Raw genomic sequence first — 14,012 nt, 5'->3', positions numbered from 1 at the left:
ACATTCAGGCATAGCTAGCCTGACTGGCTAGCAAAATTAGTGGAAACTATTTCACACACTGCCTACAGCAGATCACTGATTTTCAGTCTTTCTATCATGAACAATATTTGGATTTTCAGCACCATGTAAGGTTGAATTATCTCATTATTCATTATAATCACCAAAACCTGAATCTGCAAGGTAATATTTATCAGAGTTTGAGTTCCAGTATATATTGCTCATAGTTGAGTAAAAAGGTCCTCAAAAGCATCAATATAAGATTTTATGGGTGCCTCAAACGATTGTAAACCAACTATGTACGTAAATACCATAACCTGAGCTGTGTTGTGCACAATATGATGAATGTCACTTACATTGTTCAAAGGCTGATCAGACACTCTCCTGTGTATGCATGTCCATTAACAATAAATTTACATTAAAGTGTCATGTGACGTCTAAAGCTACGTTCTAGGTCACTATTATAGGCCACTTTTTAACCCCTTATACAGTGTCAATACAAGAATGATTGCAAACACACCTGGAATTTCACATCTAGTTATGTCCAGGTATTTCTTTGTCCAATGCTAAGCTGGAATAATCTTATTCACATTGCATTTAACCAAATTTGACTTCAAATACTTCTACACTAACAAAATCATTCAGACTAGACGCTAAAGGTGCAAAGAAACAGAAGAGATCTGTAACACTGAAATAGGTCACAAGAGGATTACCCCATATCAAGGTCTATCAACAGATACAATAGGATCTTCCACAAAGTGGTCTTCTCACTATGAATATTGCATGACAATATTAAAGTGGGTGTTTAGTCAGCCATTGCTCACAGCGCACTTATGTGGAATAAGTGCTTAATTCAGATGTCTATGCTATTTCAGCAATATCAGGGTGATAAATCCTAGGATTTGAAACACTGTAACAGTGCAGAGAAACAGTCCTTAGCACTATAACAGGAACCTTTACTGATCAGGATACCACACTACTTTTTGTGGAAAGATGTTCTTCAAACGTTGAATCAGCAGTATTCAGCCTATAAAGAGACTGTAAATAAGATTCTAGACCAGATAATCCAGTGTTTGATGTCATGGCCAACAAGTTCACCAGGAACTAATCACACTCCCCACTGAACTATCTCAAACAACTGAGAAACATTGCTGGATATCTATTGTTACCTGGAATATAGGATGAGAATGAGATAATAGATGGTGGGGATTGCATGGATATAATATGGGTGGGTATAGGAAAGGGAGAGGATGGAGTGGGACTATGTGGATATGATTGGGTGGGGAGGGGGGAGGACGGGGAATAACATAGGGAAAGGATAGGGGTAGGGATTACATGGATATGTTAAGGGACCACTAAACTCAATTTTTTGGTACTCTTTTTATCACTGCATATGAAAGACTTTTGGTTAGTCATCAACGAAACACCATTTATTATAAAAAAAATAACTTGTGGTTAATTAATACTAAGCGCTTAAAAGTTGCTAAAAAGCCGTCTGCTTCTCTCTCGCCCGCAAACTAAACCGCAGACAGGTTACGTAACTCTGTCGCCAGAGCCCTACAGTGACGTCATAGAAGGAACGGTTTCCCGTAAAATGTATAGAAAATGTGTAGGAAGCTCGTCGTTTTGCTGATTTCTCGACGTCACCAAAGACATGCCGCATTGTTGTGTTGCCATCAATTGTTCCTTGGAGTCGGGTGATGGTGTCACTATGCACAGATTTTTTGCATGACACAACTTTTAACATAAGGACTTCTTCCAATTAAGCAAGGTGGGGGTCGAAGTGACATTTATATTGCAAGCAATGTTATATTGACTTCCACCTCACTTCCAAGAGTGAAATTGCTATGTTATAAGCAATGTCATGCAAAATCCTATTGTCCATCAATAAAATACATATTTTACTACCAGTAGAAAGTAATTGTCCTTCTGTAAGTCGGTGAAAACAAACTTAAATAGCATTCATCCCAAGACAGGGCGCCACCATTTTTGAAAATCGTGAAGTCAAATCCATTTGAATTATTGAGATTATGTATGGTTTGTTCTCATCACGTTAGAAAATCAAAACTACATAAATATGTATTTGAATCATTACCAAAAGGAGTTTGCATGACACAACCTGTAACATAACCTAAACGAGGTCGGGGTCTAAGTGAAAATACTGCGTGATAAATTTCTTCACTTGCTAAATTTACTTGGTTTGTAACGTTCACTCACCTTATGTAGACACATGTCAATCTACGTCTTTATACTTGGTCTCTTAATCCTAATTACTTTATAATCATACTTGTATGCATTTTGAAACTTAATAAAAAGAAGCGATCTGCAAATGGATAACGCGAATGTAATATGTAGACATTTCATAGTTTTCCTGTATGAATCATAATTTGCACGCACTCCCTAGTGTATGTTGTCTGCATCATTACACTTAGCGACGAAAACAATGATTCTGTTGAAAGCTACGACAACATATTAATATTAAAAACAAAAATGCAAATATTAAAATTAAAGTTATAGGAGCAATGTCAGGCTATTACCTTCTTCGAGGAATGTATCCATCAATATCCACAAAAACAAGTGATATATAATTCATCTGCAGATATCCCAAGTGATGTGTCTTTTGACAGTCTAATATAAGAAAACGTGATGTATCGTTTCAGGTTTTTCACATTGCTGTATAGTTTCATTGGTTACCCAAGATAGCACACCTGGCAACTACTTGCATAATGTGCGTCATTCTTTTTAAAAAGTTATTTAGTTAGCCAATAATGAGCAATCAATCAATGTATTGGCGGTTAATCCTTTGAAAGAAGGGTGTTGTTTTACATAGACACAGACACGACAGAGTGTATTCAGAATAGATTAGTAAATGTACATACATAAACACTACCTTTTGACAAATCCCCCATTTAAATCCCCATAAAACTAATTAATCAGAGTGTTATCAGTTAATCCTTTGATCGATCCAGACAAAAGAAATGCCAAATGGGGGCCTTTGTCGGGTAATCTAGTGGTGTTACCACTAATTATACCTGTTATAAATTCATTAACTGAGCATCAAGTGAATATGACAAATAACATGTAGGTTTATACCACCTAACACGGATTACAACCTAGCGACACCAAGTGATTTTGCCAGAATCATCTATGAAAACAAGGGTTGTAACTCAAAAACTAGGCAAAGCAGGAGACAAAAACTAAATGATAGTAGATTGTGAGAACATATAGCTTTCATTTTTCTCAACAGATTTCGCGATTTCAGGTTTGTAAAAACCTGTAAACGAAATAGTTTAACCCCTGAAATGTAGATGAATACTGCACAGACCCTCATTTCTATACCCACTATTACATCATGGAGACACGCTGCTCTGATTGGTTGAAATTTCGTTTGTGGCTGAGAATTGTGCACTGTTGACAAAAAGGTCGATTTAAGGTAATTAAAGATCGAAATGAGCAGTTTTAATGACGGGGTTTCATTTACAATGATGTCAGCAAGTGATTTTGCATTTGTAACCTATTGGAGTATACGTGACCTTTAAGGGTGGAATAGGAGGGGGAACAGATGGTGTGGGGATAACATGGATATGATAAGGTAGTAATTGGAAGGAGAAAAGATGGGGTGGGCATTGCATGTATATAAAGTTGTGGACTAGGAGAGGGAAAGGATGGGGTGGAGATTTCATGAACATGAGCATGGAATAGGATGGATGGAGTTTACGTACAAGGACATGATATGAGTGGGGATGGGATGCTGTGAGGATAGGATGAGAGTTGGGATTACATGGATTTGATAAGGGTGGGGATAGGGGGTTGGGGTGGGGTTGGGACTGGAGGAAAGTGGAGAAAGGATGCTGAAAGGTAGACGATGGGAGTGAGAACAGGTTAGGAACGGGACACAAGATGAGATCTGTGGGGACTCCATTTCCTTAATGAACATATTGTTAGTTCCTGATATCTGTAGATTCCTACACTGACACAAAGCGGTCAGATCAATCACCAATCAGTTGTGATCATTTTACTTCTCTTCTACATAACAGGCAGTCAGTACCAGGCATTATGCCCTGGAGTTGAAACTGGAGCTCCCAAGGGTGACATTACATACTGCGGCTTCCCATTCCTGATGATCAACGACCTGCACAGCAGACATCTCAAATGCCTGCATCACACCTGTCAAAAGGTTTTCTGTTTATTTTGCTCATTATTGATCAAACATAACACATCAATAAGAATTTGATTTTCAAGATTGATTATTTATTCAATTACTAACACTAAATGAGACATTATTGATGTCAGTGAAAACAAAGGTTTGCAGAAATAATCCTTTCTGCTTTCAATTCTATTTTCACCTAAACAGTCAATAGATCCATCAGTGAGCCTGCATATACATCAGGGTCTGCATTTCATCTCTTTTATTGTTCATACTTCAGTAGCTGTTATGAACAATCAATGCTTACTTCACAAGGATACAAGTCACACAGCATAAAGTACAATAAACTAGAAACAAATCTACCATGGCATATGAACTTACACAAGACAAGCCAGACATGGTGTATGAGCTCACAAAAGACAAGCCAGACGTGGTGTATGAGCTCACACAAGACAAGCCAGACGTGGTGTATGAGCTCACACAAGACAAGCAAGACGTAATGTATGAGCTCACAAAAGACAAAAAAAAAAACATGGTGTGTGAGCTCACACGAGACAAGCAAGACATGGTGTATGAGCTCACACAAGACAAGCCAGACATGGTGAAAGAGCTCACACAAGACAAGCAAGACGTAATGTATGAGCTCACACAAGACAAAAAAGACATGGTGTGTGAGCTCACACGAGACAAGCCAGACATGGTGTATGAGCTCACACAAGACAAGCAAGACAAGCAAAAAATGGTGTATGAGCTCACACAAGACAAGCCAGACATGGTGTAAGAGCTCACACAAGACAAGCAAGACGTAATGTATGAGCTCACACAAGACAAGCAAGACGTGGTGTATGAGCTCACACAAGACAAACAAGACATGGTGTGTGAGCTCATACGAGACAAGCCAGACATGGTGTATGAGCTCACACAAGACAAACAAGACATGGTGTGTGAGCTCACACGAGACAAGCCAGACATGGTGTATGAGCTCACACAAGACAAGCCAGATGTGGTGTATGAGCTCACACAAGACAAGCCAGACTACAGCAGTTTTAGGTATAGAACTGCTAGATGATTATGGAGTACAGCTTATTCAGTCTTCTAAGGCACTGCAATTTGCTTTGATGTGTTGTGTCCAGTGGGGTGCCTGAGACAAACGTATGTGGGTTCAATCCAGGTATGCACCCGTGAAGACCGGTTAGAACTAGTCTTCAGCAGCCCATGCTTGTCGTAAGAGACAATTAACAGGATCGGGTGGTTTTAAGTGTGATCTTTGTTTTATGTGTGACTTTCTATTTAATGGTGGTAAAATTAATCGAAATAATGGAAGACTGACCGCAGTGACTAAACGACCAAGCAATGGAACGTGTTATCTCATAATGGCACACAAACAATTTCGGAACACTTGTTTGCACCAACAGTATTTTTCATAAGGTCAGTTTTGTCTGTGTCTTTAAATCCATATAGCCTCTACAGGCTTGTTCCAAATCATGATTGAATTGATCTTACAGATCTTGTGCATTGAAAAATGTAACAGAACATTTCATAAATGACACTAACCAATTATTGTGATGATTGATCAGTTGCAATGAACCAATCATCACTTATGAGATTTTAACAAATTCTCAAACTATTTCTATTTTCCACAAATGTCACAAAATTGTACATCACATGATTTTTGTGTGACAATAGAATTCAGTTTCACAGCACTCGCTGTTCTAGTGGGACTGGTAATGTAATTTGCTAAAAGTAAATTCAAGAAAGCAAAAGAAACCCATAATATCCGACCTATCCTAATTTAAAAGCTTGTTATCTGAACAAACCTTTTTCTGCTGGACCTTAATAGACATGCTGTGAAACACCAGGTAACCAGGACACTATTGAACCTCACTCACTCACCCACTCACTCACTCACTCACTCACTCACCCACTCACTCACCCTGAGTATTTTATAGGAATAATGTTATATTTCATACAATCATGTGTATATATAAAGATAATCTGACTGGCATATCATGGAGTACCAGCAATAAAAATATCCTTACCATATGTTGCTTGGGTTGACACCTTGTCCTGACTTACTGAGTAACTTGAATGATAAAATGGCTCTATCACGTGAGAAAGTGATCAGGTGTTCTCTGATCTATGGTGTTCAGTAAGTCACCTGGGAGAGGTGAATATCAATCAGTTCTGGGTACATTGTTTTGTATATCAAAAGCCTATTCATACTTAAGGTGATATAACTAATGCAGTCAGGTCTTATATGTCAAGTATGCTCTTGGGACTCAGTACAGGCAAGGACGAACTGAAAGAAACAGTAAGTTCTCGTGTGTATTGTGACAGCTCGTAGTCAGTGAGTGAGTATGGTTTTACGCCGCTTTTAGCTATATTCCAGCAATATCACATGTACAATGAGGGACATCATGTTGGGAATCGAATCCGGGTATTTGGCATGATCAATCAACGCTTTAACCACTGGGCTATCCCACTGCGTCTATGACAGATTGTAGCGTGAACAATGGTGGGTGTGTTGATGTTGGGTACAGCAGTGAGTGTTGTGATGTTGGGTATAGTGATGGGTGTGGTGATGTTGGGTCCAGCAGTGGGTGTTGTGATGTTGGGTATAGCAGGTGGTGTGCTGATGTTGGGCATAGCATTGGGTGTGGTGATGTTGGGTACAGTATTGGGTGTGGTGATGTTGGGTACAGTATTGGGTGTGGTGATGTTGGGTCCAGCAGTGAGTGTTGTGATGTTGGGTACAGCATTGGGTGTGGTGATGTTGGGTCCAGCACTGAGTGTTGTGATGTTGGGTACAGCATTGGGTGTGGTGATGTTGGGTACAGCATTGGGTGTGGTGATGTTGGGTCCAGCAGTGAGTGTTGTGATGTTGGGTACAGCATTGGGTGTGGTGATGTTGGGTCCAGCACTGAGTGTTGTGATGTTGGGTACAGCACTGGATGTGGTGATGTTGGGTCCAGCAGTGAGTGTTGTGATGTTGGGTATAGCAGGTGGTGTGCTGATGTTGGGTATAGCGATGGGTGTGGTGATGTTGGGTACAGCATTGGGTGTGGTGATGTTGGGTACAGCAGTGAGTGTTGTGATGTTGGGTATAGCAGGTGGTGTGCTGATGTTGGGTATAGCGATGGGTGTGGTGATGTTGGGTACAGCATTGGGTGTGGTGATGTTGGGTACAGCAGTGAGCGTTGTGATGTTGGGTATAGCAGGTGGTATGCTATGTTGGTTGTAGCAATGGGTGTGGTGATGTTGGGTGCAGCAATCGGTGAGGTGTTGTTGACTATAAAGGGGTGGTTTGACGTTGGGAACAGCAGTGTGTAATGATGTTGGGTATAGCAGGTGGTGTGTTGATGTTGGGTATAGTGGATGGTGTGGTGATGTTGGGTATAGCAGGTTGTGTGATGGGTGGAGCCATGCATGTGGTGGGTGTGGTGGGTGTGGTGATGTTTGGTATAGAAGTGGTGTGCTGATGTCGGGTACAACAGTGGATGTGGTAATGTTGGGTATAGCGGGTAGTGTGGTGGGTGGAGTATGCATGTGGTGGTGGAGCATCAAGTGTGGTAGGTATAGTTAAAGGTGTTGTGGAGGGTGTTGTGGTAGTGGTGGTGTTCTCATGCCAGAAACTAGGCTACAGAAACTAGGTAACTAAAGTCCCTTTCACTTAAAACCTGGAAAATAAATTCAAAGCAAAAGAAAATTTTTTGAAAAGGAGAGTGTTTATGTAAATATTTAATCTTTTGCCAGGTAGTTAAGGCATGTTGTGTTTAATGGCTGTCTACACTTCATGATGCACCATCTGTGAACATACAAAAGCCTAAGTGTGCTCTGATTTATAAAACCTGTTTCATATGATACCCCATTAAAAACATAATGGACAAGTAAAGATATCACATTAGGTGTACGTTATGTGACCATAATGAATCAGAACAACGTCTCAGTTAGTGATTTGCCTCGGCATTCTATTCATCAGGCATGATCATTCTGATTTAATAGCTACAACTATTCATACCACAGACAGACTTCAGTAATAGTCTTCATAACTGACTACAAATCATGTTGAAATAAGCAGGTGCTGCAGGTGTTACATATAAATTCAAAGAAAACCTCAGACATATGCTGTCAGTACAAATGACATTTCCAGTCATCAAATATTCATTTTGAATGAAAAAAACTGAAAATGAGCACTAACACATGCAAAGCTCATTTATATCCTTAGCTTCCTCAGTGTTAAACTCTGAGTCTTAAAAATAATTTGAAGAATGAAGATTTTGGGGTGAATTTAGAAATACACCATATGGTGTGCACTTCAAGTGAATGTCCTGAAATATGGAGGCTTGAAATGCCCCGTCAGTGGTAAAATTTTTATCATTAAGACATTATTAAGTTCCTAGTGCTTACAGGGCATGCTTGGAACATGTCTACCTGAGTGGAGTGGAGTGGAGTGGAGTGGAGTGGAGCGGAGCAGAGGGAGCGACTGAGTGAGTGAGTGAGTGAGTGAGTGAGTGAGTGAGTGAGATTAAACCATGCTATGAGCAGGTATTTAAATATTACCAGTCGATATCTCTGCGTGGGTGGAAAGTCCAAAATGAGGTAGGTCTTAGACGTTAACCATTGGGACAAAATCTAAAAACACAAGCCGTCAAAAACTTGGATTTTGAACTGAAAAGAATTATCCTTATCAAGCTTAACGTGAAATTAACATTCTCAAGTTCTAAGAGAGTTTCAACTTAGGTCACACTTATTTCACTATCCAGGGGGTACTGTTAACGAAAACTGTTATGGATGATTCACTGTATGCATCTGGTCCTATATTGTAGTCCTCTATCCGGTGACTATATTCAATAAAACTCACTCACATTTTTCATGAAGTCACCGTTGTCCACCTCATATAAATGAAAACTTTTTATGAATACAAATATTCTAAACAATTGTATTACAAACAATGTTTGTGCAACTGTCATGAATTCTCCACTAAGCAACAGATAAAAACCAATAGATCAATCAAAATGTTGGTTTTCACTCAGTTTAGATTTTGCTTCAAGTGAACATGTGTTGCCATTGTGACTCTTAAAACTGCTTTGGCTTAGCATATAGAACATGAAACAAGATGCTTACCACAAAGAAAATTTGAAATATCCAGGCAGTACTGAAGAGGACTGGTAAAACAACACAACTGCTTGTCTGTCCTAACCACAGTGACTTACATATATCATTGTCTAGAACAGTGTATAATTCCGATTGAAGACATAGTTCAGTTATTGATCACATACTGATCACATACCTGCATATTTAGTTTGTGAGGACACACCTGTCTCAGGCTGATATTGCAATCCACAAGATTCAACTTGCTAAGCTGCTAAGCCTCAATAGTGTAGACTGTAGTGTTGACATCCAGGTTAATCAGGCATACCTGGATTTTACAGTCAGATGAGCTGCTACAGGTGGATCAGACAAGCTCATTAACAGGTGTGGCTGACTGTTATGTTAACCATATTATTTGTTAGGATGGGACATGCAATGTTTGTAAGAATTTTCTACTGGGACTTACCTTGGTTCCTATAACTGAGGGTCTCTCAGACTCTCACTCTTAATTTCATGGGTCCCGGATTACCAAATGGGTCTCCCCGACACACAAATATTATTACTAATACTATGTTGCACCACTGTTGTAACTAACTCACTACTATTGTATTGTGTATAATGATCATCACATTGTTATAGAAATTAGTAATATGAAAATGATACCATAGCCCGGCCTGTAGCAGACTCAGTGAGAACATATTGTTACTTGATCAAAATTTTTACAAAACATTTTTACTTTTTCTGTATCACTGTGGATGTGCTACTAAGTTCATTGCGTCTGTTCTCAATTTGTATGTGAATAGGATGCAGGAATTCATATCTTGTAAATCATTAACATCTGTAATCTGTATATGATCTCACACACAGGCATATCAACACCAAGGGCCATGACCTGAAGAGTTCCTTTAACTTTATAGATAAAATAAGTCATTCACATTGTAGTCAGTTACTCAGAAAATCTTCTATTAACTATCTGCAGGCAAGAACTTCATACTTTTCCTGTACTGGATTTAGTTGCGACTCTGGCATTCACAATATCATCATTAAATGCATGTGTTGATGTAAGATGAGGATTTGGTCAAGGACTGTTAATATTTTAATCAAGATAACTGCACACACACACAGCAACTTGGGAGCATGGACATGTGTGGAAATGGCAGTTTTACAGCGGATGTGCACTGATATATCATATCTAGTGTAGTAAGTTGAGCTTTACACCCCTATTAGCAATATTCAAGGAATATCACCAAGAAGGACCCCAGAAATGGGCTTCACACAACATAAATATCTGGGGAATCAAATGCGGGTCTTCAGCATGAAGAGCGAATGCTCTAACTGCTATGCTATCTAACCACCCCTGCCTCAGTTGAACACAAATACACTACTTGGTTATAGTATGTTTTATGGTGCTTTTAGCTATATTCCAGCAATATTCCAGCAATATTCCAGCAATATTCCAGCAATACCACAGTGGGGGGCATCAGAAACAGGCTTTACATATTGTACCCACGTGGGGCATTGAACCAGGGTCTTTGGCATGACAAGAGAATGCTTTAACCACTAGGCTACCCCACCTACCACCCTGTATAGCAACAGAATTCACATAAGTGATAAAAATCATGCATCTAATGTATTTCCAACACACAAATGAGTGAACATTAGACAAATGTCAGCTCATAAAAGGCATACATGTATAATACAAGTCTACCAGTAAGAACCATACATGTGATTTGAACCCTTCATCTATGACACTTCCAACATTCCACTGGGTCTGTTACCAAAGATGACAAAAGAACCAATGAAGCATGAAAAAGAAGATCATAGTCTGTCTGAACATGCTGAGATACGCTGTCACGGATCACACCTTACCCCATAGAAGGCAGCAAATGGAATATTGCGATGTGCACCAAGAGATATATTCGAGAGATCTTAAGTCACGTGTCACCAGCTTGCCATGACTCTCCATGTGATAAATGGGTCCACATGCTTAACCAGATATTGATATAGTAAATTATAGTAGGAGGTAGAGATCCGTATTGATTTATGAAATATTTCAGTTCTAGATTAAATATAATAAATCATGAGTAATGTTGTTATGATGAAGTCCCCTCAAGTGGGTTGATCTGCTGTCTACCAGTCACTGGTTTACATGATATAGGATCATTCATGGCAATGTCCATATGCATCGCAAACAATTCTATTCTAAACAAATAGTGTTTAAATTTGTTCAAATGAGTAACATTTTTAGTTGTGGCATGGAAGCTATTAATAGCATAAAATGATCTGAAACACCTGGTACTTTACACTGAGTGAGTGAGTGAGTGAGTGAGTGAGTGGAGTAGAGTTTTATGCCACTTTCAGAAATATTCCACCAATATCTTATCAGGCGACACCAGAAATGGGCTTCATACATTATACTTATGTGGGAAATCAGTTTGATGAGCAAATGCTTTAACCACTAGGCTACCTTATCACCTCTGAACTCCATAAAGTATATGTTACATACCCCTACGAATAATGAGTTATGTTATGTGTATCCTTATGAATAGTAGGTGTATGTCAGGTGGTATATGTGTGTCCTATTGAATAATTGTTTGTTGCATCGGCCCGGGTAAATAACAAGCATATGTTATGCACTTATATGACTATTAGGTATGTCATATAAACCTTTGTGAATAGACCAGTGAAGATCAATGTCGGAGTTGATTTTCAGTATCCTATGTTTGTCATAACGAGATTGGGCAGTCGAGCTTGTTGACTTGGTCGACACATACCGTCATGATCTGTTTGACATGTTGAGAAGTTGGTGAGTAATAAGAGAGTAAGATGCTTTACACATTATGGTTTAACAATCTATACAGAAATTTGGATCATACATAATAAAGTTGTTACATAGAAAGTATCTTAATTTCTTACATACCAATATCCTAATAGTAGAGAATGATGCTCATGCTGTTGATCACTGGACTGTCTGATCCAGACTCGATTATATACAGACTGCTATCCTATAGCCGGAATATTGCTGAGTGTGGCGCAAAACTATGAAACTACCAACAAACCGATCCTGATCAGCACACCCTTCAACTTAAGGCATCTTTCCATTTTTTTCAAACCTACATCTCTAAACCCACACAGTACACAAATCCAGAATTCAGCTGTATAGAATCATCCATTGACATAAAAATGGATTGACATACACTAACAAAATGTTCATAGTTTTCTCATCTACATCTTTTATACACAATCTTGTTATGTACTAGTTATGTACATCTCATTACACACAAAACACAACAGCTATTGTTAATATATATCCTGACATCCACATACCTCCCTTATCAAATTGATAGATTCACTACTGAACAGCAAAGTTAAATAGTGAAGTGAAGGTTAATATAAATATAGACATGTTCTACTTACCTGTCCTGTTTTAAATCCCTCCTCGACAAAACACTTTGAAAATCACCTCCCAACACCAGCACTATCTCACACTGATGGCATGTATTTCACAATAAAACATGTTCATTTCTGTCATGCAGTGTTCATATCTTCACACAGGTTGCAGGCTTACAACACCTGAATTGTACTTATCAGTTTATTCACTTGTAGATTTCAAAATCAATCCCTCTGACATGGTCATTGTTGTACTGAACCACGTCTCAAGCCTTCCGATAGCTGTGGGCAGTAAATGGGTTAATAATAGGTACTAAGCGTAACCGTGAAGGTGGCATGTTACTGTAAACATGAATATAGACAGGCTATTGTGAAGCTACTGACTGAAATGTACCCACACTGATTTCTCCTCAGTGGTCCTTAGGGGGTGGGTATTTCTCATTGCTACCAAGCAGAAAGGTGGCTAATGTCTTTATGGACATTTCAAAACCAGTGAGAGTAGATTTACTTCACAGGGACATTATGTGAAGTAGGTAGTAAGTGCAAATGTTTGGTTGATAAGATTGACAAACAGATTATTCACTTCCATAACTTCCAAACCATTTGCCTCTTGACTCATAACAGTAAAATTAGGTTATGAAAAATGTTAACACAAACTTGAATTAATTAAAACAAACTTAAGGCATGGTTTATTTATAGTAACATATTTTACTAACACATAAAATAGTCGTGACAAATGTGGTACTAATTCAAACTCATTGGTTGATTTTTCAGCTTTGCAATGAAAAAAAAAAAGACTTGAAATGATGGTGCAAATTTGTTTCTAATTTGATATATAGAGAATCTTGTCCAAGTGTGTACTGATATCTCAAAGGTTAATCAACACGAGTTGATTAAGTTAAAAATAATACAAATAAGTATTAAAGGTGTCTCAATAAACTGAAATAATCAAAGACTGGTTTCAGAGACCAAAAAAAACCCAAGCAATCAATCACATTTTCTCATAATCGGAACACAAATGATTTTGGTATTAATGATTTAGTCTTTGAAACACTTGAGAATGTAACATATCTAAGAGTTGTCAGGACCAAAAAGTGTATAACTGTTAAACAAACTAAGTAAACTTAGCCCTAGTGTTTTTCATTACACACCTACACTATGACCTTCCAGTCAAATCATGAAATGCGAGAAAAGTTCAGAAGGTATATGCGTATGTCCACATTTGTGATTTGGTACACTGTGCTCTGAATGGTCAATCTCAAAGGTTAAATGATGCGACCTCCTACTAGGTTTTGTTAGATCCAGTGTAGGAGTGTAACGAATAACAAAACAATGATTTAAATGCAGCTATTTTCATGTTGTATTTTTTCACATAATATCTGTCAAC

The 14,012-nt window shown here is 38.5% G+C and overlaps 2 protein-coding genes across 4 annotated transcripts in view; both read right to left on the bottom strand.

The window, feature by feature from the left end:
- The window catches only part of LOC137276944 (uncharacterized), a 187,230-nt gene that overhangs the window by 171,514 nt on the left and 1,704 nt on the right, over nucleotides 1-14,012 (bottom strand). For 2 of the 3 annotated variants that reach the window (XM_067808596.1, XM_067808597.1), the window contains exon 2: nucleotides 12,653-12,907. The exons of the other annotated variant lie outside the window; for it this stretch is intronic. The gene's annotated coding sequence lies outside the window, so the exon portion shown is untranslated. The remainder of the gene's footprint in view (nucleotides 1-12,652; nucleotides 12,908-14,012) is intronic. 3 annotated transcript variants of the gene reach the window in all.
- LOC137278933 (uncharacterized) lies at nucleotides 6,599-7,690 on the bottom strand. The gene has a single exon (XM_067811432.1). The coding sequence runs from the start codon at nucleotides 7,688-7,690 to the stop codon at nucleotides 6,599-6,601; it is 1,092 nt and encodes a 363-aa protein (XP_067667533.1).

This window comes from Haliotis asinina, chromosome 3 (genome assembly GCF_037392515.1).
Source record: "Haliotis asinina isolate JCU_RB_2024 chromosome 3, JCU_Hal_asi_v2, whole genome shotgun sequence".
NCBI lineage: Eukaryota > Metazoa > Mollusca > Gastropoda > Lepetellida > Haliotidae > Haliotis > Haliotis asinina.
This window is presented reverse-complemented; position numbering and strand designations above follow the sequence as displayed.